Consider the following 27,018-nt stretch of genomic DNA (forward strand, 5'->3'; position numbering starts at 1 on the left):
ATACATTTGGTTTACTATTGAAGCCTTGATTGTTATGGTCGTACTTACATTTAATTTGACATCCTAATGATCAAAGAGAGAAAAGCAATGATTGCATTGGATTTAGTGATTAACTTTTTGTTCATAGGGTATCATAATTAAAGGAAGAAAATATGGGTTTTAACAGTAATTGCTTTACATATTATGTCTCAAAGCTCTTCTTTTATCCCACATTAGTAAAGCATAGTTTAGTGCTTATGATTCTTTGAAAGTTCTGGATAGGATCCATAAAAGTTATTCATGTTCAGAAGCAATTGATATCAATGTGAGAGACTAAAGAATGTGCTCTAATTCTTCCACTGAAATCCATGGGCTATAAACTTGTTTCTTTCTAATGCTGATGATTCTTTCTAATGCTGATGATACCCAGGTCTACCTCTCGTTTTCCACCAATCCAGGTGAGGCAGTGGCTGTACTGAACCGGTGCCTGGCCGAAGTAATGGGCTGGATGAGGGCCAATAAACTGAAGCTCAATCCAGACAAGATGGAGGTCCTGTTGGTAGGCGGTTCAGGCTTCGGAGAAGGTGAATTGAACCTTGTCCTGAACGGGGTTGCACTCCCTCCTAGGGATAAGGTCCGCAGCTTAGGAGTGCTCCTCGACCCAGAGCTTTCATTGGAAGCTCAGGTAACAGCAGCGGTGAGGAGCGCTTTCCTCCAGCTTCGGCTGATTCATCAGCTGCACCCCTATCTGGAGTACGACTGCCTCGCAACAGTGACTCATGCGCTGGTGACTTCCCTTCTTTACTTCTGTAACGCGCTCTACGTGGGGCTACCCTTGAAGATGGTCCGGATACTTCAATTGGTTCAAAATAGAGCTGCCAGGCTGCTGACGGGGACCGGACATTATGTTCACATGACTCCAGTTCTCCGTCAGCTTCACTGGCTCCCCATTGAAGTCCGGGCCCAATTCAAGGTGTTGGTGATGACCTATAAAGCCCTAAATGGCTTGGGTCTTGGTTACCTGAAGGAGCACTTACATCCATATATGCCCAGCTGCCCCCTGAGATCAGCGGGAGAGGCCGTCCTCCGGGAGCCCTCAGTGAAGGAAATTAGGAGGGTGGTTACTCGGAGGAGGGCTTTCTCAGCGGTGGCACCTAAGTTATAGAATGTGCTCCCCAGAGTGGTCTGCCTGGCGCCGTCGTTATTTGTTTTTCAGTGCCAGGCGAAGACCTTTTTATTTAAGCAGCATTTTAAATGTTAATACTATTGAATTTTATTTGGCCAGGGCAGCTTATTTTATTCTAATGTATGTATTTTAATTGTTATTGTTTTAATTTATTGTGTATTTTATTTTATGCTGTGAGCTGCCCCGAGGCTTTGGCAAGGGGCGGCATAGAAATGTTTTAATAAATAATAAATAAAATATAGCTCTAGGCACAAGTATTCCCAAATAATTGATAAACTCAACACAGCATGTAACTTAGTTATGTTACCTCTGGGAAGCATATGTCCAGATTTTGACCAGTTAATAGAATAGCTAGATAAATATCCAAAATCATCAATTATTTGTATCTAAGCAGGAACAGATGACTGGAGTCCCTAAGTAAACAACCAAATATCACCAGCATAAAAAGTTATATTCTAAAATGTCATGCACAAATCCTTGAGAGTACATGCCAGAAGAGCATGCCAGGGGAGTGCATTAGGAGACCACATGCCAGGAGTTGAAAACATAGGTCAAATATCAGTGGAAAGAGAGCTCAACCCTGCCTAGTACCTGCACCAAGTAAGAGAAATTCAGACAAAACACCATTGGCCCTAACTCTGGCTCTAGGGGTTTTATATAGAAATTTTAGTCAATAAATGAAATTCTGTAGGAAAAACAAAATATTTAGTTTATTTTACCGTAGTGTCTCCTTCTTTTCAATGGATGTTTAAAGTTCTGCTTTCCAGTACACAATAAAAAGAGTTCCCTCTAGTCCAGTAGCTTTCTGCTATCAATTTGTATTCCATAGCCACTGAACATGAGGCCTGTGGACTGCCCTGGACATGGAAATCCCACACTGATAGACTCCTTTCCCAATTTGATGTCAAAAGAGAGCGTCCTTTTAACACCATTTTAGTGGTTATTGCCACATCTTTTAACACTGAAACCCATATATTAATTTTGCCATGGATTTAGACTAAGCTAGTCATTCATCAGTCCAGGTGAAATCAAGGGTACTTATAAGTTGATCCATAAGTTGAATGACATTCAGACATGGCTAACAATGTATGAATCCAATCCTATATGTGTTCTGTAATTATGCAAGGATACAGATATTAGCCACAATTTTCCAGAACTGTCTTCCTGGTATGGATGTTCACTAATTAATTTTAAAGTTGGTATATCATCCTGTATGCTGTAGTTATAACTGTAAAGGTTATAATTTGAGAACTAAAAAAAAAAGTTTAGTCATAAAGACTCAGAGCTTGCTCTCTCTCTCTCTCTCTCTCTCTCTCTCTCTCTCTCTCTCACACACACACACACACACACACACACACACACAGAAATAGAGATATCAATGTGTGCTTGATAAAACTTTTGATAGCTCATCTTTTTTAATACACACACAATATTCTGTTCAATAAAATAACGCTTCTCATATTAGTGTGAAAAATATTATTTGGATGTAAAAACATAAACCTTTTACTATGACTCAGTAGAGATTCGTTCACAAAAAAAGGTTCGGTTAACTGTGGTAGTTGGATTTAATTCAAGGAAGCAAGTGATCCTGAAGGCACTACTCCAGTGTAATTCCCACTGATTACTGCCTCAACCTTCTGTGCATATATGCATATATATATATATATATATATATATATATATATATATATATATATATGTTTGTGTGTGTGTGTGTGTATGTGTATGTGTATGTGTACATGCACACACTACATGATCAGAGATGTCTGTACACTCACATCAATCAGGCTTTTGGTTTGTGATGGCCCTGGGACAAGGCACCCTTCCCTCAGAAGGCCTACTTTCTCACCATCATTGGCACCAGCTGTCTCTGCCCTTCATCTTCTCAATCATCCTTGCTACTGCTGGCTTCCCTGAGAGGCAGAGACCAAGTGATCAAGTAGGCAGTAGCACCTGCTCCTCCATTTTCTCGACTGGTTGCCTGGACCAGAATGAGAGGCAAGGAGCAATCAGATCGCAATGGAGGAGGAGTCCCTGTTGGGCTCTGGGTCCTTGGCAGGATGCTACCCTTGTTGGCAGCCTTCCCAAATGCAGATAATAATATATATTCATTCCACTGGAGGAAGCGCATCTGCATAAAACCAGGAATGCACCCTCATCTCTGTTTTAGCTTTAGAAGACCACTGAAGGTTTAGGAGCCTCCTGGGTAAATGACTGCAGTTCCAAAGGCCATACATGGCTCAAACATCCCATGTTGTCCTCTGTGACCAAATATTCAAATGACACACGTGAATGTTAGTCCCAGATTAAAGAAGCTTGATGCCCTGGACTAGGAGGCCTTCGGCCAAATTTGATAGCATCTGATCATGAGAAACAAAACCTCATTCTCTGCTTTATTTATTCAATGATAGTAGAACACTACTGTAATTTTAGCATTGATAAAAGGATTGTATATAAATTTATAATGTTTAATAAGTTTACAAAAGTATAGAATTAATGAAGTTGTTCACACATATCATTTTCTATGTAGTGAATGCTTAGATCAGGCAACCGATCTTGGGACATTGTTGAACATAGACCATCCTTTGTTGTTTTTTAGTCTAGAAAATGATTTTTGCCTAGGTATACCCCGGATTTTTATAGTTACAAAAAAAAATAACATAAATGGTGATTTGTTAATTATTTATTTTTGGCAAGAGGCATAGCACCCCCTAGATTAGGAGGGCCTGGACTGCAGCCTGCTCAGCTCATATGTAAATCTGACACTGGAGTTGTGCCAACTAGCAATTTTTCTGCAGATGGTTTGAAGTGTCATTTCAGATCTATCCTGCATTGATTCTAGAATTCTGGTTAGTGCATTTATGATCTGCATATTTGTTAGCTCTGAATTATTCGTCTTTTGCTTTGGACACTCTCACTCTCTCTCATTTGTCCACTATTACCTTTTCAATATATTCCTTGTTTTTTGCTATTATATTCTGGTGATCAGTTACAGACAAATTAGCTCAACTGAACTATTATTTCCATTGAATCCAACAAGTATTTGGCATAAGATACACTGTCTGGAAAGATTTTTAAATCAAGCTAAACTAAGATGAGTGGATATCTTACACTGATGAACCTCTACTAGAATTTCAAGCTATAGAAAAATGACCCAAGCTTGATTTATATTCTTCTCATGGGGTACCCCCATGCCCTCCAACTCAATGCATATAAGCTCCCATACTTAGAGCTTCACATACAGCCTATGCCCCAGAGAAGATGTGACTGGGGCTGCACTAATGCTGTGCTTAGTGCTCTGGTTTTTACTTGGACAGCCATTTTCAGCTATAGACAAAGCACCAGGAAGTTGGTGGGCGTAGGGGGAGAAAGGCTGATGCATTGATAAGAATTGGTGTAAATCCTTGGCTCCAGTCCCTTTTCCTCCTTGTCCCACAGCATGCCCCCTTTCCCCCTCTCCAAGACTCCTCAGGGGAGGCAGCTAACATGGTTATTTCCATGCTGACTACATGGAAAGATACAGGATCTTGAAGCCTGGATTTCAAATCATAGAATGACTCCTAAGACAACATCCAGAACCTATTGGATTGTGCCTGCACAGCGTCTCTTTACGTTCTTTGTCTGAAATTCTATGCATACTTTCATGAGAATAAGTCCTACTGAGCTAGGTGGGATTTTCTTGCAAAAAAACATGCATAGGATTTAAATACACAATCTCTTTGTGATCAGCAGAGCACTCTATATGTAACTCAAAGCAAAACACAATCTGTTGTCCAGAAATAATATTTATTCATCAACCATAAAACACAGAATAGAAAAAGCTTTGTAAATAAAACTATATATATATATAATGCTTTAATTTTTATTCAATACTGCACAAAAAACACCACAGACAATAACAAAATATTTCAATTAATTTAAAAAACCGCATATGTTATAGAATAGTTGACACTCTGCCTTTATCATGGTCTATCATGGTCATTGTTTTACACAGTTTCACTTTATTTCATAAATCTGTTTCTTAAAAAAATTGAAAAATTTGTTACTTGACCAAGATTTTTAACATTTAAAGATACCTGTAAACAACATAACAGTTCAGAAGGGTTTACACAGACTGTTCAATTGACGAATCATCTACCACTGGACCAGTCGAGACACAGACCTGGGCCACTTTTTGCACCTGCAGGAATCCTATAGGCATGCTCATTTGCATGAGCAACACATTATATTTTCTGGAACCCAAAGGTCTCAGCTATAGGCATATTTGGGATCTCTGATATTTCAAAATGTGTACCAGAGATCTCAGGAGCAGCTATAGTTGAGGTCTGTGAATTCTGTTTTGTATGTGTAGCATTACTCATGAAAATGCAGTGCCAGAAGTCCTATGGCATAAAGCAGCTAAAGGTGCAAATGCCTTGTATGTTCAGATGAAAAACAGCTTCCAACACCCAGCGTACACCAGTTTGCTGAGGCAGGCTGACAGTTGTAAGCCCTTTTTCTGCGTAAAGACCCACAGAATTTCACCTTAAGTGCGATGTCTGAACATGCCTTTAATTCTTAAATAAAAGTAAATCACAACTGAATTGGGGTATAAGTCAATTCAATGAAGAGAAATAATATTGGAACAACTACATATTTTCCATTGCCCTTTTGGTAATGTGATCTCTCCCTTTTTCAGACTTCTCTTGGCTTAAATACTCCAGGACCTTTGCTAGCATATCCTCATCCACATACGGTCTGTTTTGTGTATCATCATTTTCCTGGGCCATTGACAACCTTTTGCCAAGTGAGGTGAGTTTGTCTGAGTCTTGAGTTCCTAGATGGGTTAGATGTTCTTTGATGGCCTGCTCAAATTGGTCATCTTCTTGTAAGTCGTCCTCAGATGAAATGGCAAGAGGAATTTGTTTCACCTGACCTGTATTGATAACTTCGGGATATTTTGTCAGCACCTTGGCTAAGTAGTCTGCCAGGTCTTCTTCCTTTTCATTAAGTGCCTCCTCTTCCATTTGTCTTCTTTCCAAATGGTTAAGCCAAGCAGCTTTGGGAAGTTGATTACCTTTAGATCTTGCAGGCATGTAGGACAATCTTGGCAAGCCATTTTCTTGATGGAGACGATTCTCAGGATAAGAAGATTTCTGACTACCCATATTTTCAGTCCCTAAAAGATTGATGATATCTTCCATATTGAGATCTTCTGGCAAGTTATCTGGCATAAAATTATGTTTCAGCTTTTTATAACTGTTTAAAGAATTCATCTTATTTTTGAATACATCTGAATTGTCTAAATCAATTTCAGGGATCTCATCAATGTCTTCAGGGAGTTCAAGATCTTTTTCTTTTTCACTCTGATGCTTATCTGCAGCTCTCAGCATCTCAATTAAATCCTCAGGTGGGATTTGTAAATTTCTTGAAATTTCTATTAATTGATAAATAGACCGAGGATCAAGTTGCGTTCCAAAATACTTGGCTGCCCTTTTGTCTTCATGTTGCTTAACCCTTAGGTTATCATTGCCAGGACTGTTAATCATCTTTTTCCAATAATAATCCATCAACTTTGAGACATCATCTGACACTTGATTTTTGCTATCTCTTTTCATACCATCCTCCAGGCTACCTGCCCTCTTCACTTCATCATTGAATTCTTCTTCATTCTTCTCAATTTGCTCTTTACTGTCTCTTATCTCTTCTTGGGTTTGACTTTCCACTTTCTCTTCTATTGGATTCCAGTCCTCTCCTCCAACTACATCTTCATAAGCAATATTATTACCTTTATAAGCATCATCTTCATCATCAGCATACAATTTCTGTTCCTCATCATACCTCTCCTTTTTTAGGTTATTTGGCCCCAGCATTTTCCCTAGCTCTTGAAATACTGATTCTAAAGTAGCAAGACTTTGGGGTGTGTACTGTTCTTCCACTATTTCATTTGTCCGCTTATAAGGGCTATCTCTGGAATTTTCTTCGAAGTATGTGTGTGGCATCTTAGAATATTTGTGCTGTGTATCAAGCCAAGAACGGTCATCATAATCATCAGCCATGCCATCTAGGAATACATTGTCTGAACTCACGGGATAGGGTTTCTTTTCTTTTGGGGCAGCCTTGGATTCTTTTTCGCCTTGTCTTAGAGCTTCAAACATTGCCTTAACCCACTGAGACTCATCTTCTGACAATGATTCTCCTAAATTTTCTGGTAAGGAGGGTTGGTCTTTGTTTTCTTTTGACTGCAGAACAAATGGGACACCTTGATAGGAGTTGTAATCTGGGCTTATTTCTCCATCACTAGTTTGTTTTCTGAGGTTTTCTATATATTCCAGAGCTTTGATCATATCTGGGCTTTGAAGCCTTTGCAAGTTTTTCATAAGATAGTTTGGGTCTTTCTGAATGTTTTGGTAATGTTGAAAAGAAGCAGAATTGACATGACAGATTAGCACAGAAAGCAGGGCAAAAGGCAAGATTGTTCCAAGCCAGGAAGTTTTTGCATCAGCCATGTTTGAAATATTTCCTTAAAATAAATGAAAAATGAGCATTAGCAAATGAAGCTAAAATTTGGACATTATCTGAGCTCAAATGTTCATAGCAGCAACACTGTTGTCTAGAACCCTTAGCCATGGGGAAACCCATGGTCCTCCAGCTATTATTGAACTCCAATTCCCATTTTCCCCTACCAGCATGGTCAATGTTCAGGAATTATGGATGTTCCTTTTCAACAACATCTGAAGGAGTCACAGGTTCCTCACCACTGCTCTAGAAAATACCATACAAATATAAAAGGTATATTAAATATAACAAGCGGTTCTCCCTATAAGTTAGTTATAACAGCTTAGGGTTAGTTAGTTAGTTAGTTAGTTAGTTAGTTAGTTAGTTAGTTAGTTATAACTACAGTCTAATTATAGTCTGTAAGCTTATGGCAGAGATGTGCCTATTGCATATAACTACACAAAAACTATTGTGTAATTCAATCCTGTACCTATTTGCCAAGAAGTAGCACTGGGTTCAATGATTCATATATTTTAATAAGATTGTTTGGGTTGCAGCTTTAGAAAAAATAACTGTAAAAAAAAAACATTTAAAGAGTACATCATTCTTCAAAAGTTAACTATAAGATCACTTTTCCAGATGCAACCACAATCATTATATGATCCATAAAATGTGTTCACAGAAATGTAAATTTAGCTTTTTCATCTTCTTTCAAAGCACAGTCTTTAAAAGATGTTTGCTTGTTTATATGTTTGTTTGTTTGTTTAACATCTTCATTGTCCAATAGCCAAAGCTCTTTGGGTGGTTTACAACAGTTCCAAAGAGGACCCTAATACAATAAAAACAAGCATATTTTTTCTGTAACAGAAAATTTTAAGAGAACATAAACATGATTTAGCAATTTAGATATTCTGAACTGAAACCTTTGTAATAGGCAGTCTCAGAGTTTTTACCCTTTTACAGTTTTTTCATTTTTATCCTTTCAGGTACTGCCTGCGAAATATTTTAATATGGGTTTTGCAATTATGGGAAGTGAAAAAATTCCCTCAGACTTCTCCAATGTTGCTATTTTCATATTTGGTTGTTGCCTATTTCTTCCTGCCATTACATTGCCCCTGTGGGAAATAATTTCATACTCAGCAAATAATAAAATATTGAATCCAGATGTTCACATGCAATGAATTGGATCCTGGCTTAGTAATAAGTGCAGAAAAAAATTAAGTCCAATTATTTTAGTAGTACTACTCTAAGTATAATTAAATTTTGATCCAATTCAGCTTGGATATGTGTATGGAAAATCAATGAATAAATAAATATGAATACAGTTTGTTGATGCACATATTTCCTATTAGCATAAAAGTTTGCCTTTTTAATCCATATTTTAATTAATAGCCTTGTACTTCTCCATGTACCTGACAAATGCAGTCAAGTTTGACATGTGACTAAAGATACAATCAGTAGTAACAAGGCAGAAACCAAATATTAGCTTGACAAACTTATAAAGGGTTATAACTTTTTGAAAACATGCTTCCATAATAGTATTCCACCTACATGTTTTATTGAAGAAAAGTTTTCTTCAATGTGTATGGAAGAACTGGATTTAAGAAAGCCAAACATTAAATGGAAAAGCCATAATCTGGTACTGAGTTGAAAGCACCAAAGTCCACTAATTCCCATTGGCTCAAGTGAAGCTTCTTTTCTGCAGGACTGTGGCCATACAATTTTGTGAACCTGTTCATAGTAATAGGATGCTTACTTTTCCTATTTACATCAGAAAGGAGTTGTATGCAGTTCACAGTACATCAATCCATCATTCCAATGATTATTTATTTATTTAGTCATTCATTTCATTTCATTTCTATATCACCCTGTAGCCAAAGACCTCTAGGAGGTTAGTCATTTTTTCTTTATTTTGAGATCTATACACTATCTCTATAGCAGGGGCAGGCAATATGACATTGTCCAGATGCTTCAGACTACAACTCCCATCAGTCCAACCAGCATGGGCAATGGCAAGGGATTATGGGAGTTGTGTGCCAGGAGGGAACTAGGTTGCCTAGCCTGGTCTATAGCTTCTCTTTCTATCCTTTCCATGGGAGTGGATAGTGTCTGGCACAGTTCATTGGGCAGGCTACTGTGAAGCTGTTGTTAAAGCATTGCTCAATTTCTAGAAAAACAGACATGGGGAGATTCTCACTGCAGGGAAATATTACTGTCTGATCTAGAAAGGCTTTGCTCTAATCTCAGATGTGTGGGAACCCCTTTAGTTAAGCAGTGGTGAAGAGATAAGCCCCAAAAAGATGCTGTTATCTATTCCTACTTGATACCTTCCATGAAAATGCATTTTGAGGTTCAGTCCTGGTGAATGAATCAAGACACAAAGGTTACAGGGGGTACGGGCACAATTCAAGTTCCCTATCCAGTTCAGACTGGCTGAAAGAAAATGTGGGATCTCCACATGATTCTTTTCTCTTTTGAGTAACAGACAAGCCATGGTAAATCAAAAAAATTCCAGAAAACAAACAATATTTGCCTGATTCATCTTTTTCAGTCCATTCAATTTTTCCTCCTCTCTGCACTTTGTAAAACATCCTGTTGCTATACCAGTGATTTGAAAGACAAGGAAGGGGAAAAACCTGTCTGATGCCATCATACACCCACTGCTCTGAGTAGAAAATTACAGTGGATTTGTTATGCTATTCAAATACATTTCCTTTCCCTCTCCCTCTCCCTCTCCCCTTTTCTTTCATTTTCTTCTCTCTCTTTCTATTTGGTAATATAGTATGGAATAATTTCACATACTGAGGTACTTAAAGTACCTTCTAGTTCAACAGGATTGCCTTGTTTCTTCCTAGTGATGCCACAAATGAGTAGTTTGAATACCTCTATAGCTACCTTGTAATTTGTTAATTCTGAAGACGGGATGCAGAGGAAAATATTGATTCTAAAGCACTTCAAAACAGCAAGAAAGCTTCTGCCCTAAGAATGCCTTTAAAGGAGTGGGGAACACTTTTCTTCTGCTAAGAAAGATTGCAGTCCTGTATTTCACCAAAGCCAGAATCATTTTCAGTAAAACAAATTTTATGTACTTAAGAAAGGGAAAAAAATCTGTATAATATTAAAACCTATACTATGCAGGCAACATTTGGTTTACAGTTTGACTAGAATTTTGCCAAGTCGAAAACAGCATTTTAGCAGTGTTCCTTGTTTGTTTGTTAAAATATTGAAAGCATAGCAATGATTCTGTCTTTTATCTTGCACTCTGAACTATAAAACTTTCCACTTGAGTAGATAAATTACTTTTTATCATATCCATATGAAATGTTACTTCTGCTTTCAAAGATAAATGATAGAATACATTGAAAATTGATATTTTGACAGATTTTCATTTTCTATGATGCCTCATGATAAGATTCACTTCTTTCTAGTTACCATCTTTTAATTTAAACAGTTAAGGATTTTAAAAAGGGGCTTTTAAAGATGTTTCAATGGCAGCAGCAGCAGCAGCTGCTGCTGTTGCTGCTTCTTCTTCTTCTTCTTCTTCTTCTTCTTCTTCTTCTTCTTCTTCAACTTTTCTATTTTCTGTGGATTCACATTGTGCAGGTTCAATTCTTAGATTTCTAGATAACTGTTTATTGGAAAAGCCTGTTTATTGGAAAAGCCTACTTTAATTCACATGACATTTATGCAGTAGAAGCACTATCATTGCCTCAGTGGTAAATTTCTCATTATGTTCAATGAACTGAATGTTTCTACTACGGAATTGAAAAGTGTTCAATGATAGTGTTCCGTAAAGGCTTTGCAGAGATCAAGTATGCCAATTTTTTTTCATGGATTCTTACTCTTTAATCAGAACTAAAGACTATAAAATTAGTAATATTGTCTTTAGGTGTTGAAGCTTGCATTCCCCTGAGATTTAGATGCATTGCTGCTCACTAAAAAACTTAAACCTCCACATATACATGCTGGTGATGTACTAAGAACAACTGAAATTACCAATATCATCTTGAAACTAGATTGCCACAGTACTACCAGTTTGCACAGCTCTTATCTGAAGCCAACATTTCCCTCCATTTACTTGTTAATTTTTAGCATCCATGTTCAGATCACAAGGTGTGAAAGAAACACTTAATTTCCAAGTGAAACCCTGTTCTGTGTTGTGAAAGGAAGAGCATCAGGTTGCAATTTCTGTTGCTTCCAGACCATGTCGTTTTGTTGCTTTACCCTAATCTTTTCAGTAGCGGAAGCTGCTGGCAGAGAGCATATGCACTCGGTTGTTCATTCAATTTTTATTTATATTTTATTTTTCCCAATTAAAAAGAAAATACGTCTGCTTACCTGTGTTCAGAAGCAACCTAAAAGCATGGTCTTCCCAATGTGTTCGCTGCGAGTTTATGGACTGTTTTCAGCACCAGGACAGCTCCCTCTGCTTATAGTGTTCATCACCTGACTCTCCGCGGCCATACTGACGTCACCTCAGCCGGTCGCCAAAAAAAAAAGGAAAAGGAAAAGAGGAAGAAAGAACAGAGAGCGGGGGAGAAAAGGAAGCAGGGGGAGAAGGCGCAGCTAAGCTATTGAGAAAGATGCTACAGCAAAGCGTAGTGGGGGGGGGGGGAGGTTTCCTTTGTGCGTTTACGCCACCTGGCTTCCTCTAGGGAGTACTGCATCCTACTTTGCAGTGGGGCAGCAGTGAAATCCTCCTACAAAGAGGAATAATTTCAACTGCCAGATAGCTGCCAGTTTATACACTTCCACGCACACCTGTTATTTGATAATGTAGCAGGATCTGCCAATAAACCACTGGCCACTCTACAGTGAATCGGCAAGGTTTCCTGACTCCTTGTCATTCTACACTAGCTCAAACAAGGGACTTCCCTCCTGTCTTGCCACCCTAAATGTTATGAATGAAATTAAGAAGGCTTGAGATAACCAAGAGTGGATTTGTTTGTGGAAGAACTCTGACTTGCACTTAGAACACATTCCTGGGCTTAGGATTCTTAGTTCTAAGTGTGTATCCAACAGGTAGTGCTAAGGATCTTGAGGTTTTTCATGTGGGGGGGGGGGGATAGATCCGGCAAATAGATACTGTCCACAGCTGTATAGGAATTTAGTGTTGCTGTTGTCTTCAGTTGCACTCATTTGTGTTCATACTTTAAAGTTCACTGGAGGAAGTCATGTATTGTTTTCCTGTTTAGTTTCCTGAAAATCCATATGTGTCCTCCATGTGTATGCTGATTTAGGTGTCTGACAAGCACTGCAATTCACTGAAAACTGAGGTCTGTTCCTAACCTATTATAGGAAGAAGAAGAGTACAGCAAGCCATGAAGAAAAAGAGAAGAGACATCAAAGGTATGCAGAACTTTATGTGAAGGCCAACACATTTCAAATATTTTAATTCTCCCTTGTAGTGACATTAAGGGTTTGTTTTCCAAAGAGAAAATGACACCATCTCAACCCTTTGTAAAAAAAAATGAGGGGGGTCATATTCAATAGCAAATGCTATTGATACATGTAACTCTAAGAAAATGGCCAAATGCTGCCATTCAAGCAAATAGCAAATGACTTTCTAAGAAGGAAAGTGTGGGTGAAAGGGAGATGGTTCAGATTTAGACCACATTGGGAGCAAGAGTTATAGCAGTCCCCTGGCCCACAGTCTTCTTTTTCAAAGCCATGCACACAGGTTAATTGCTTGAATTGCAGTTGTTGATTGGGGATGATGTGATTTCTAGTCCAATTTACCTGGCAAGTATCAATTGGGGAAAACTATCCTAAGTCATTCCTTATCTATTTTTAAAGAACCCTAACCCTTAGCAAATTAAATGAGTCAAATTCTTCTTCTTAGTATACTTATACAGATGATTTTCATTATATCAGAAGGATATGTTATCCTTCTCAAAGCACGGCATTCTATACTTTTTAGTTGGTAATAGACCTGATTTTGTTGTTGTGGGATAAGAAAGACTTAGTTTTTGTCTAGACATTCATGTCTGTCCCTTATCTTTTAGTCTAGCCTTTCCAATGAAGGTACTGCTGTAGAGCAAAGGATTGCTCACCATCATTGAATTCCTTGATGGATCAAAGCCTAGCTTAAAGTTATCTTCTAAATATGGGCAATGAAATCCCTTCCTGTACAATGGTGGTTCAACTGGTTTCCTTATGGACTGAGACAGGAGCACAATACACAATCTATAGTCTCCTTCCCATCCTCAGCCATTCCAAGTTATTGGTGGGAGAGAGAAAAGGAACTAGTCAGATGATGGAATGCTCTACCATTAGCTGTAGTGAAGACCATCACCAACTTGGATGGCTGTGAAAGGCAATTAGACAATCTTAGGGTGGATGACTCTATCAATGACTCCCCATCACTGTGATTATATACTATCTCCAGTATCAAAGGCAGTGTGTATGTCAATTGCTGGGGAACATAAGCAGAAAAGAATGATTGCACTTATGTCCTACTTGGAGGCTCCCATTTGCTCCTGGTTGGGCATTATATGAACAGAATGCTGGACTACAGTGTGAGCCAGTGAGGTATGGGGCTGAGAGTGCTGGATTGGAGACCTGCAAGATATGGGTTCTAGTCCCCACTCAGCTATGAGTTTGGGTCAGGCGTGGACTCTCAGCTAGAAGGATAAAAGTGCCATGGAGAAGAATTATGTAAGACTTTGGGTTCCTCACAACAAGAGAAAAAGGATGGGATATAAATGCAATGCAGCAATAATGCAGGCCCTTGGTCTGACCAGCATACCTCTTCTTACGTCCTTCTGATTAGAAAGGCTATTTATTCTTAGTATCTCCCCATCTTTGGTTATTGAGAGTAAAATGCAGTGATGTGTTCAAGTCCTTTACTCCAAGTCTTGAATCAAGTCTCAAGTCTTTACTTTCAAGTCCAAGTCGAGTCTCAAGTCATTGCAAGACATTTTTGAGTTGAGTCTCAAGTCTCAAGAGCCAACTGCAACAGAAGAAAGGGAGGAGGTGGTGGGTGGGGTGTTTGGGGAGGGAGATTTGTAAAGCATTCCCATGCCAAAAAGAAGAGTTGAAGCCTCGCCTTGCCTTCCCCCTGTTGCAAACCTTGTCCTCCTTGTGCCTCCCTCCCACTGCCTCCCCCATGCCAAAAAGAAGAGCCAAAGCCTTGTTTTCCCCCATTGCACTGCCTCTCCCACGCCTGTGCCTGTCTTCTAGGCCATCACAGATGCCTTCTGCTGAGATCACCCCAGGATATCCTGCTACATATTGGGTCAGATGCAGGTGCTATGCCCTGGAGTGACTCAGAGGTAAAACAGAAGAAATCTTAAGACAAGTCCAGTCACACACTCATTGCTCCCAAGTCGAGTCTGTTGAGTCACTGACATAACTTGAGTTGGACTTAGGAGCTAGTTGCTGGAAGGAAGGAAGGAAGGAAGGAAGGAAGGAAGGAAGGAAGGAAGGGTATTTGCTATAAATAAGAATACCAGAAAGAAAAATAGAAAGGAAATCCAGTAAGTAACAATGAACCCTGACCCTAAGCCACAGCTTCCCACCGTTTGCAAAGTACATATTTTCTTGACAATGCTGATCACCTGAAGGATAAAATACAAATAGTGAGTGTGTGTGCTACAAATGCATACAAGCTTATATATGCAGGCCTTGAATTTGTACTATGTTTGGGGTCTCTTGCATCTCAATTAGCCTTTTCACTTAACAATGACATGCAGTGGACAGAAGAACCAAGTTCCCCAAGAGGAATACAGGTTAAGAGCCTTTGGTGTTTGCCTTTCCATGTCTTACCTACAGAACTCTAAGAACCTAAAATTGCATAAAAACATACAAGAACATAGGGAGAGGTATAAAATACAATGCAATATAACATTCTCAGAAAAGATTGCATAATGGGAGTTCCCTTTGTTTAAGATGCTTGGGTAAGCATCTTGCAGCTCCTGGCTTTGATGCCTGAAAACAACAGCTTGCATGGTTCTGCTCTGATAGACTTCCTCAACAGGGATTGATGGATATGTTCCTCCAATTGCCTTTGCTGAACTCATCCATCATTCCTGTTCTGTTTCTTAAGTCTCTGCTGCACTGGACCTCCCTTACATCACCTCTGACAACATATAATCTGCACAGAGAAGGCTTAGGTAAATTCTTCTCATTTCCTTTTTTATTCTCTCTGTACCTCACACAAGTTTCTCTGCTATTGTACTGTTAGCGTCTCCTTTCTACTCCTGCCTTTGAGCCATATGGCGTTCTTATGCCTGAATGATGCCATGTGCAGACAGCTATTATGCCTCTGTACTTGGAAATACATCCCGTTGTGAGTTCATTGAGGCTTAGTCTCAAGTAGGTGTGCACAGGGTTTCAGCCCACGACTCCAAAACCTAGTCCATATACACCCTAGCAAGCAAACTGTATGTGTATTAGAGAAATAGGCACTTATTCCTCAAAGCATTGGTACAAAATAGTATCTTATATGAGTAATAAAGCTCTGTATTTGCCTGCAAGTGTACAATTCTCATGATCTCTTCCCTGCCCTCATGAACATCAGAATGCAACCTTTCTTATGAAAGCAGTGGAGAGAACACACGAATTCATTCTCATACAGCATGTACAGGATTTTCTGCCTTTGAAATGTTATTAGTTGAACTTATTCCCTCTAAATAAAGCCACAAAAATGGCAGGACAAAATGAGAGAGGCCCTGGAGAACAAGAAAGTGATTATAGTAATGAAGGCATACATGAGACAAATAATATGGTGGCCACACATGCATATAGAATAGTAGAGTTGGAAGGGGCCAGAAGGCCATCAGGTCCAATCCCCAGCTTTTGCAGGACACTACATTATACCATCACATTCATATGACTGTCCAAATGCTTTTTGAATGTCTCCAGCGAGGGAGTCATACTGCTCTGACAGTGAGGAAATTCTTCCTGGTGTCTAGTCTAAATCTGGTTTCTTTTAACTTAACTTGGTTATTCCATGTATTGCACTCTTGAATGAACAAGAAGAGATCTTGTCCTGCCTTTCAGATACTTGTAGAGTACTATCATATCTCAGTCTTCTCTTCTTGAGGCTGAACATGACCAGTTCTTTCAATCTGTCAGTAATGGACTCACTAAGGAAGCTATGATTGGATGCAAAAGTGATATTATTGTGTGTGTGGGGGGGGGGGGGGGGGGGGATAATCTTTAAAAACTTTTCTTCCCCCGCCCCCCCCCACTCATGTGTTTAGCTGATTTGGGTTTAGCATGGATTAAAAGAAGAAGGGAGCAAGTTTACTTCCCTGTGATTGGTGTTTCAAAACTGCTTAATATTATAATGGCAGATTATTAAATTTTTCTAGCAAAATACAGGGTCCTTGATTACATAGAAGGAAACTGTGGGCAATCAACTTATAGATGTGCTTGCTTTGTGCATAGATAAGTTGTCAGCCTGCAGGCTTCTATGTACACATTTCAGAGACAATGAAATATTGAAAAGATGAACACCATATATTGTATTTATTTTAGTTACAAAAAACAAGTGAGGATTCATATGAATGAGTTGTACATAAAGGCCCAATCATTTCTTGTGTATTTCAATAGGTTACAGAAAGGTTCCAGGAAGAGTGAAGATGTGTGCCCTTTCAACATAAGGACATTTTGTTCCATCTATCTAAAATCTGATGGATCTGATCCCTTGGAGGAGTAATAAGAAGGCTGCAAATTTCATGCCAGTTGGAAAAAAAACCAAGTGGAATAAGCAGAAGAACAGAGCCTAGGTCTCCCGTTAAAGGCAACAAGAAGTTTATAGGATCTGCAGCTTTTAAAATTACATCTAATATCTTTTTTTTAAAAAAAAAACTTGGCAGGTCTTATGCCCTGAGGGAGTAGTATGATATCTGAAACTTCATGCAACAAGATGGGTCTGCTATGGGATGGGTCTGCTATGGTTATCAATGGAAAATGAAAATGAATTTCTTTTACAGAACTAATTATTTAGTTTAACAGCTTGTACAGGTTGCAGGGAGACTGAAAGGAAAAAAGAGCAATTAGACTTAAAGAGAAACTGCTCACTTCAGAGAGATTCCAACTGCCTCCAATGGAAAGCAACCCATTTCTCACATGGTTCTGGTGAGCTGCCACCATGCCAAAAGGCCACAATAAACTTAGCTCTGTTTAGGCATTTGCCTGAACAGAGGAGGGTTCAAAATGAATAGGCGGCTGGGGCCATACACACTGGTTCTGCTGTGCTCCCCATGACCCCAAGCATGCACAGTTTAAGACACATCTCAGGCCAGGCCTGTTGAACCCAGCAAGAGACCGAGTTCACTACACCAATCAGGCATTTTGATGGTAACAAGGGTTTTCCTTGTGTTCAAGTGAATGAGAACAGAGGTCCCTTTCAGAACCTTTCAAGTCTCAACTGTGGTGGGTGGGACCAAGCATGCAAGGCCCCTTCTGCTCTAATGTGTAGGCTACAATCTCAGATCATTCCTCCATAATATGCATTCAAATCATGACTCTTTTGAATTGTGTCCCAGACTAATTAGTTCTTCTGGAATGAAAGGATCATTGCAAAAGTTGTTGGTGGCTTGACTGGCAGTGGGCAGCTCCTAGAGGCAGGGTCTCAAGCAGGTAGAGGGAGCTGATGGCACCCAAGTGTGATGGGAGTTCATTGCAGCAGCGGGCAGAATAAGCTTAATTCAGTAAGGTGGGGCTTTTTTTTTTTTTTTTTTTTTTGGTGTTTTTATGTGCCATCGAGTCATCTCTAATTTATGGCTTCCTCTCCTTGACAGCCCTGCTTAGCTATTGTAAATCCAAGGCTATCTCTTCCTTTATTGAGTCAATTCATCTCTTATTTGGTTTTCCACTCTCATTTCTTTCAGGGCCATCCATAGCGTCTCATGATTCACACAGTCAAAGGTTTTGCTGTAGTCTGTAAAGCTTGAATAGGAATCTGTAATGGTGATGGAAGCAGAGAAACTTCTAAAAGGCAGCTTGTGGGCAGCACCAGTAGTTTAAGGTAATACTGGTGAAGGATTTTTCACAACAGCAGCAGTGATATTCAAAATAACTGTGGTTGGTACTCAGAGAAAAAGTCAATGGTGAATAAGATCTGATTTTTCTTACCTTGAAAACCCTGTGGAGAAACAATCCAAAATGTGGGGCTCAGGGCAAGAGTATTTATTCTACCCAATGTGCCAGGTATGCAAAAGGCTTTGTTTGGCTCATGTTAGGTCCACTGTGTCTTTTCCTAAAGTGCAATTCCTTGCTATCTATTTTTTAAAATTTACTGCTTAGGCCTCTCCTGGTAGTATCAGTATTAGGTTAGTCACCTTCCCTTCACCTATTTAACCATCCACCTCCCCCTTCCAGGCCTAGTAGCTGCATTGATTTAATTGCAGCCTCATTTGAAGGTTGCCATGTTCAGTTCAGATGCTGTCTAATGTTCTATGGCTGTGTTTTTACAGATGAGAGTCCTATTGCACCATCACCCTTCCCATTTGCAAGGGGTCCAGATTATGCCATTTTTAACTCTTAACTTTCAGTGTTTTCCCACTGCCTCTCCCAAATTTTCTTTTACTCCCTACAAATCCACTAAGGTAAAGGACTATGGCTGCACAGTCTCTTCCCATAGACAATGCTCAGAGCCCTCTGTCTGGAAGCACTTTCTTTTCTTTGTTGTGTGTATATCGTCTGCCCGTGTGTGTTAGCATCCAGACAGGGAGATGATACACAGATCATGCAAACCTTACAAGCGAACACTTACATAGTTCAGTAAAGTATATCATTACATGAAAAGCAAAGCAGGAGTGTTGCAAAGACTGTATTCCAAAGCTTTGGAGAATAAGATGAAGCCAAGATCTGCTTTGCATCCAAAATGAAACTGAATGCTTGCCAAATCTCCAGGCTGAAGTGGTCCCCTTTTCAAAGCCTTTATAAATAGGCAGAACAATTATACAGTTCCTAGATAGTGTCTAGAGGGCTATAGGATTATTAAGAAAACACCTCTGACCTAGAAGCTAGAAGCCATTTTAGGGGTGTCCTCTCACTCCAACTGCAGCCAGAAATGGACTGGCTGCTTGTCCAACAGCAACCTACCTCAACAAAGGGGTTTAGGTGTGTGCATGGGGGTGTTCCATGGGGGGGGGAGGGGAGGAGACTGACAGCACCAGGATGCAGCTTATCCGGGCAGTTCCTCAGCCTCCTTCCGTCCTGCTCTAACAGTCAACATTTGCTGCCTACTTGCTTTGCAGAACAGACGGAGTGCAGAGGCAAACTTCACCACTGCAGTCCTGCTCTGAATAGGATGCTTGTAATTCTCTGAGATCAGAAGGTTACAGGCAGCCTCACTGGGTTGCACCCCAATTTTTTTCTGTAATACCCCTGATAAAAGGTTATTGCTAGCTAATTAAGCTGTGCAGTGGCCAATTCAGTGGAGTTGGCAATTTGTGAAGAGTTAACAATAGCCCATTTCCTAATTGATATAGCTGATGTTGTCCAAGTCCAGTGCCACTTAAAAATAAACCAAGGTTCTCTATTTTCTGAATCAATGTTTTGTATGTGTCACTTAAATGACAGTGAAATGTAATCTATGTTTTATTCCAGATACATAATTTCTTGCAGAATAGAAATGTTTACTTTGAAAAATATATTCTTCTCTAAACCAACAACAGCAAAACACTAGCTTTATGTGTGTGGAGGAGGGGCATGTTTTAATAGCTCCATTATAACATATCACTGCAGACAGGAATGCCTTGAAGGCAACTCGGAAGGTTTCATACAATAAATCACTGCTATTGCATTCCATATTTTGCCACTTAATTTCAAGACATTTTTTCCTGCATGAAAGATCAAGCATATTTGTATGCAAATGTTATACCTCTGACCTTCATGCACACAATAAAAGGCTCTGATTTTCATTTCTGATTCACAGAGGAGAACAAAACAGCCATCTTTGTGGGTCTTAAAATGATAAGAATGATAAAAGAATTTAGAATAGCCAAATGGGACAACAGAGTTATAAGATTAATGGGAGAAATTCCATACTACACAGCAGGATATAAGATGAGCCATAGAAGTTCTGTTTAACTTACTGATCTGCTGAAGTCCGGTCCACTGAAATAGACTGGCAATATCAATAGTGATATTTAATGATAATGCTGTTAGATTAATATTAGGGATGTATGGATTATGCTAAATCATTCCATCTGTATTTCAGATATTGTTGATTGTCTTTCATTCTGTCATCTGCACAGTAATGGAACTGGTCTCTTTTAAGGGATGTACGAATACGATAAGATCTGTAAAGCCCCCATATAGCCTGAAGGGCCTGATGCTGCCTAATAGTGGAAGTTAAGCAGGGTCAGGCCCAGCTGAAATCTAAAATGTGAACTGCTCAGAGAGCATTGGCTATACATGGTATAGAAATGTAATGAATGTGGTGATGGTGATGATGATGATGAGCTTTGTGATATCTTTGCTGGTCCATTTTGTTAATGACTTCTGCAATGCACCTGTCTTGTATCAGCCTCGCCGGTCAGTTCTAACATAATAAAGACTATAATCAGAAGCCCTATGCCCTGCCCTGGAGGAGGGAAGACTAGCCGCCAACAGATATCTGGCTACCCTAAAAGCCCACAGTAAAAGGCCAGGAAACATGGGTCTGAATTAGCTTTCCCATCTGGAACCCTCCAGATGTGCTGGACTAGAATTCCCATACAGGCTGAAGTGTGCTGATAGTTACAGTCAAACACAAATAAAGGGTACTCACCTATGGTAGTTTGGGCCAAGTAGATCTTTCAGATCAATACGCTCCATATCCTGGACCTGAGGACAGAGTAGTCTCCTCATGTGTTCCCAGTTCTCACTTTCATACACTGGTGGCACACACTATTCATATGGCTGTATTAAACTGATATATACCATGTCAAACCACAAACACTTCAAGTGCAGCACTATTCATACTGACTGCCAGAGGCTTCCATGAATTCTGAGAAAATTCCTGTACCTGGAATTGCTGGGAATTTAACCTGAGACACTTGGCATGGGAAGTAGGTGCTCATGCATGCCCTGAATTATGGCCCTTCTCACTTCTAAAACAAGACTGAAGAACATGGCTAAGGAGTAAATGCCCTACCTGCATCGGCGTTGCATATGTACCTGGCTGCTTTAAGTGTTATGCACTAGCAAATGATGGGCTAGTTGGCTGAACCTCTGGAATTACATGCCACTGGGTTTCTGTGAAAAGCTTTCAAGAAAAGCTTTTTGAGAATGAAACCTCAAGCTACTTTAAGATGCACAAACTGAAAGCACGTGTATCAACATGACGTTTCTCTCTCTCCCACCCCCTTTAAAGTGTGGTTTAAAATTAGTGTGCATTCTGAAAACTGTCTTCTCTTCCATCTTGTTTCGGATAGCTCCTTTAGAGAAAAGTGACATGCTCTTCCCAATCCGATGTGTGGAAATATTGATGTCTACTTTGCATAACTGCTATGAGCCGGTTTTACGTACCTACTAGCAAATATCAAGCGTCATGGGGGAATTTGACTGGATCAAGCTGTCATGATTTCAGTGCAGCTTTGAGTCAGATATCTGACAGCAGGAAGACAATGAGAAATTCTGAGTCATGCTGTACGAAAGACATGAGTATAAAGTAAGGCAGCCAGCATGAATGAGTGAAGATGGCTTGATGCAATCATTCAGATCAAAACAACATTTATTTTTAGATCCAGAAAGCAGAAAACGGAACTCAGAGTTTTAAATTGTCTGTTTAACTGCTTCTAAAATCTTGGGGCCTCACTCTGGGATGTACAGTGCATGGGGCATAAAATTGTTTCTAAGCTGTTTCTGGGACTGTGCATTGTTTAGCCCTGGTCCAAATGAATGCACGTGTAGCAACTGGCTTGGGTTCTATAAAGAGGTGATGATTGAATGGGAGAGGAAGGCACACATATGAAGAACAGAGCACTAGACTAGAAAATGTAAAGAAGCATCCCAAGTGCTGAAGGAAAATACTTTTTTTGTTGCCCTTTGCATTTCAGAAATACAGATCTCCTTCTAAAGAGGCTACAGAAAAAATGCTTCTGCAGGTCTGGAGGTTGCCCTATCACCTCTGGTCTCCAAATTGTTTATGTTTTACATGGTATCCCTTTATTTATACCTGGCAAATATTTTCAGAAACTTAATGTTTTGTTTTGTACACTTTTTTAGGACTCCACTCCACCACAATTATCCTTGAAAAGGGTGCAACTTTCAATTAAAGAGGGTAGATTTAGCCTTCCTGACCTTTTCTTCTATCATTGGGCTACACTATTTTTCCAAACAAATATAACATTTATTATAAATATACATGGACAAAACATCAAGCATATTACATAAAGTCGTAATTACAGTTAGAATCTATACACCCCTAACAATCACCCAGCATACTAATCCTATTTTTCCAACATACAATTTTCTCAGAAAATTAAAGCAACATTGCAAAAGCCCTGAATGATTAATCTCCAAATCAAATTGCTGTTTCTTATACTGTAAATAATAAATGGCGTCCAGAGTTGTTCCAATGTATGTTCTTTCTGTCTACCCTCCCATAGATGAATAATTTATGTTACCCTCACCATTGAGGCGATGTACCATATCCTATGGCTGGCTGGAGCTGGGGGTCAGACTAGATGGCCCAGGAGAGACTAGATGGCCTGGGAGACCCCTTCAGACGTGCTATGTTTCTCTATTTCTCTGTTTTATGTTTCTATATTTCTGTCAATCCATAATTCTACATAAGTTGTAATGGGTAGTCTCCATCTGTCAGCAATAACTAATTTAGCAGCAGTAAAAAGATTTCCCACCAGTACCACATGCTTACGTTAAACAACATCTTAATCATACCCAAGTTAAGCGCACAAAGGATTCACAGGAATGGAACATCCAATCATAAAATTCATATGAGTTGTAACTTTTTCCCGAAAGGTTTCATTTTTCTGCAAGCACATCATAAATGAAAATGTCTGCATTATTTCCCCCTTATTTTCAACCAAGCATTGATAATACTGGGATTTATCCAAACCAACTTTGGTGGTGTCATACACCAACACTGTATTTTGAAATAATTTTTTTCACATGGGTAGATTTTAAGACCATTCTGGAAGATGTAGTTCCATTGGTCTAAAGCAATTTCTATCTTTAATATCTTATTCCATTCTAATTTAAAATAATTGTCATCATCAATAATGCATCATCATCTACTGCAATCAATATGTGATAGATATTAGCAAATGATTTCTTAGATTTATAGCCTTGGCTGATTACTTTTTCCAATATAGTTAGTTCTATACCCACTTTCCCATCTGTCATATATTTAGACAAGAGGCTCTGTAATTGATGATGTCGAAAACATAAAGATCTTGTTCCCAATTTACTTTTTAGCTCAGATAGGGGTATTAGATTGTCATCTTTAATCACATCTGCAAATGTCATAATTTTATGTCTAGACTATATTGTTAAATAGTTGGAATTCAGTATTGTAACAGAAAGAATTGTAATAGAGTAACTTTACAAGAAAGCACATCCCTATATTTCTTCCAAACGTGCAAAATAGCTGTTTTGGTAGAATTAGATTTAAGGAAGTCCTGAATTGCATTGGAGTGCCTCTGATATGCTCAAGGTAAATACCACAAAAGGATTTTAGTGCAAACTTGCTCCAAAATATGAGCAGGTAAACCAGCTGCATCATCTAACCACCAAGTGAATATTTTTAATCTTGAAGATGCATAGTATGAACAACATTTGTACAATTAGAGACCACCTTTACCAAAGAGTTTTTGCAGAGTTGCAGCAGAAACTCTTGACTTTTTATTATTCCATAACATTTCATTATTAATTTATTCCACTGATTTAATATAGACATATTGGCACTGGTACAGGAACATTTTCAAATATAAACAGAAGTCTCAGTACAATATTCATCTTTATTATTACTAGACATCCTAGTGACAGCACCACTAATTTAGGCCATTTTTAATGTCTTCCTCAGTTGATGAAAAAAGTGGAACAATATTAGCTTGGAAAAGTTCATCACTTTTTAAATATGTACACCCAAATATTTAAAAGGTACTTTTCTCCACTGTATATTGACTTTCTCAGCTAGTTCATGCTTAAGTTTATCTGAGATATTAATTCCCAACATTTCTGTGTTATGATCATTTATCCTATAGCCTGAAACCTTGCTATATGAAGCTATGCCCTGCAACAACTTTTCAACAGGTGTTTCAGGTTTAGTTACCAAAACAATATCTGCATACAAATTGATTATATATTAATACCTTCTCATCCCAATTCCATAAATCTCATACAATCTAATTGATGTTGCCAAAGGGTCATACAGAAAACAAGAAAGCTTATAATGGGCATCTCTGTCTTGTACAAAGTTTTAAATTTTAAAAATTATAAATTTTGCTCATTAAAATTTACCTGGGCTCTAGGATTTACATAACCCTAACCCTAACCTTTAAGAAGTTGACACCAAAATGGAATGTTTCTAAAGTCTGAAATAAAAACTCCCAGTTCTTGTGTGTGTGTAGGGGGCATTGTTCTCTTAGATTATTCCTATTTAAGTTTAAAAGATAATAACTTACCTTATTCTTTTAAAATATTTTTGTTTGTGAAACTGAGAGATCTCATTTGAAAACTTGAGTTTCCTTAAGTTTATCCTCAAATTCTTTAATTTTCTTAATTAAATATTTTCTGTGTTTCTCTTTCTGCATGCTAGGATCAGCAGAAATACTTACAAAACATCCTTGAATAAAGGTATTTGCTGTATCCCAAGTATTTGCCTGGTTTGTCATGTATTGGATTGGTTTTTTTAAAGTATTTTAATTTATTCCATGTATCACAACCTCATTCTTCAGCAGAAATACATTAAGCTTCCAGGTAACATTTCTAATCCTGCCACAGGGTGACATGATAGAAATATTGACGTAACTGACTTGATAATGTTTTCTGACCTATTCCTTTTTCTGTAGTGCAATGTATTAATGTGGCAGAGACAAAAAATAGATCTATCCTTGAATAAGTCTGATAAAGAGTTGAAAAAAAGGTATCTGGATCGTAAAATTACTAGGTATTGATTAAACTAAAGTCTTCACATCCCTCAAAAAAAGTAACTAGTAATGAGTTTTGACTCTGCCTTTTACCTTTTCTATCCAATACTGGATTTAGGACTCCATTGAAGTCTCCTCATAATAGTATTTCATAATTAGGGTATCCCTTCAATTTTGCAAAAAAAAGTTTATAACAGGAACTTTGAAGTCAATTTGGTGCACATAGGTTTATTAATACTAGCTGCTGACATTCTACCTCCTAAGAATTAAATATCTACCATGATCACCTTTTATTGCTTCCTCTAATTTAAAAAATAAAAAATAAATGGGGGAACAGCTTTAGCACTCTCTGACACTTTATATTATGCTATGAATATGCGAAGGTTGCAATAACAACTATGATACCAATAAAGATAACAATAATAGTAACAGTAATAACAACAACGTTACAGTGAATTTAGAAATAAGGAAACAACCAAGGCTTTTTCACTTGTTCTCTGAAGTTCCACTCTTCAAGGTACTTTCTGCAGTCTTTGCAGACCTATTCATAACCTCAACCAGGCAATTGGGCCAGACCTATTGCTTCTGCAAAGATTCTTGAGATTCTAATCCTCCTAGTAATAAATGTCTGGCCTTAATTTTACTGTCTAGGTATCATCCAGTGACCAACATTCAGTATGAAAGTGGCTGCTGTATCATCAAGAAGCATTGAATACTGGCTCTGAATAATGCCGAGCCACAGTCTTCTCTTCACTCATTTCCCCCACTACAATAAGTCACAGTCTGCAAATTCTGGTAGCTGTTCAAATAGTCTGCAAAAAGTTCTTGAAGCTGTAAATCTCCCAATAATAATGAAGTGGCCTTGGTGTTACTGTCCAGCCACCAGTCACTGGCAAACCTCCAGCATGAAAGCTTCTGCCTGTGTCACCAAAAGCATATCAAGCCCACAGCGATCTCCTCATTCTTTCCAACCAGCTTTTGAGTATGGGAGACAAACAAAACTCATGCTTGTATCCCAAATCTGGGAGAGCAGGGCTAAGTCCTAGATAAAGTGGAGATAAGAAAGGTGACAAGGAAAAAATAGGCAGAAAAACCTTCAAACTTTAGGGAAGAGACATAAATACATTTACAGATGATGACCAAGAAGAAAAATGATGATAATGAAGATGATGATGATGAAGAAAATACACACTCGTTAAGTCAACAATAAACCCAGAGTCGTGCCATAAAGATTAGACCCCTCTTCAATTGGCATATTGATTTCCGGATCCTCTTCCCAAGCAGATTACTTGGGGTTCTTATCATAAAAAGTGATGAAATTTG

At 38.7% G+C, this 27,018-nt stretch overlaps 1 protein-coding gene and 1 long non-coding RNA gene across 2 annotated transcripts; one reads left to right on the top strand and one right to left on the bottom strand.

Moving 5' to 3' along the window:
• Positions 1 to 2,848: 2,848 nt before the first annotated feature.
• Positions 2,849 to 16,515, top strand: LOC123024817. The gene is made up of 3 exons (XR_006414992.1): positions 2,849 to 2,864; positions 7,888 to 7,893; positions 16,391 to 16,515. It is a non-coding gene; the product is annotated as an uncharacterized LOC123024817 (long non-coding RNA).
• Positions 5,794 to 7,653, bottom strand: SCG2 (secretogranin II). The gene has a single exon (XM_044432979.1). It carries the CDS (start codon positions 7,651 to 7,653, stop codon positions 5,794 to 5,796), a length of 1,860 nt encoding a protein of 619 aa, XP_044288914.1.
• Positions 16,516 to 27,018: the final 10,503 nt, after the last annotated feature.

This window comes from Varanus komodoensis, unplaced genomic scaffold, assembly GCF_004798865.1.
Source record: "Varanus komodoensis strain SLA01 unplaced genomic scaffold, ASM479886v1 scaffold25, whole genome shotgun sequence".
Classification (NCBI taxonomy): domain Eukaryota; kingdom Metazoa; phylum Chordata; class Lepidosauria; order Squamata; family Varanidae; genus Varanus; species Varanus komodoensis.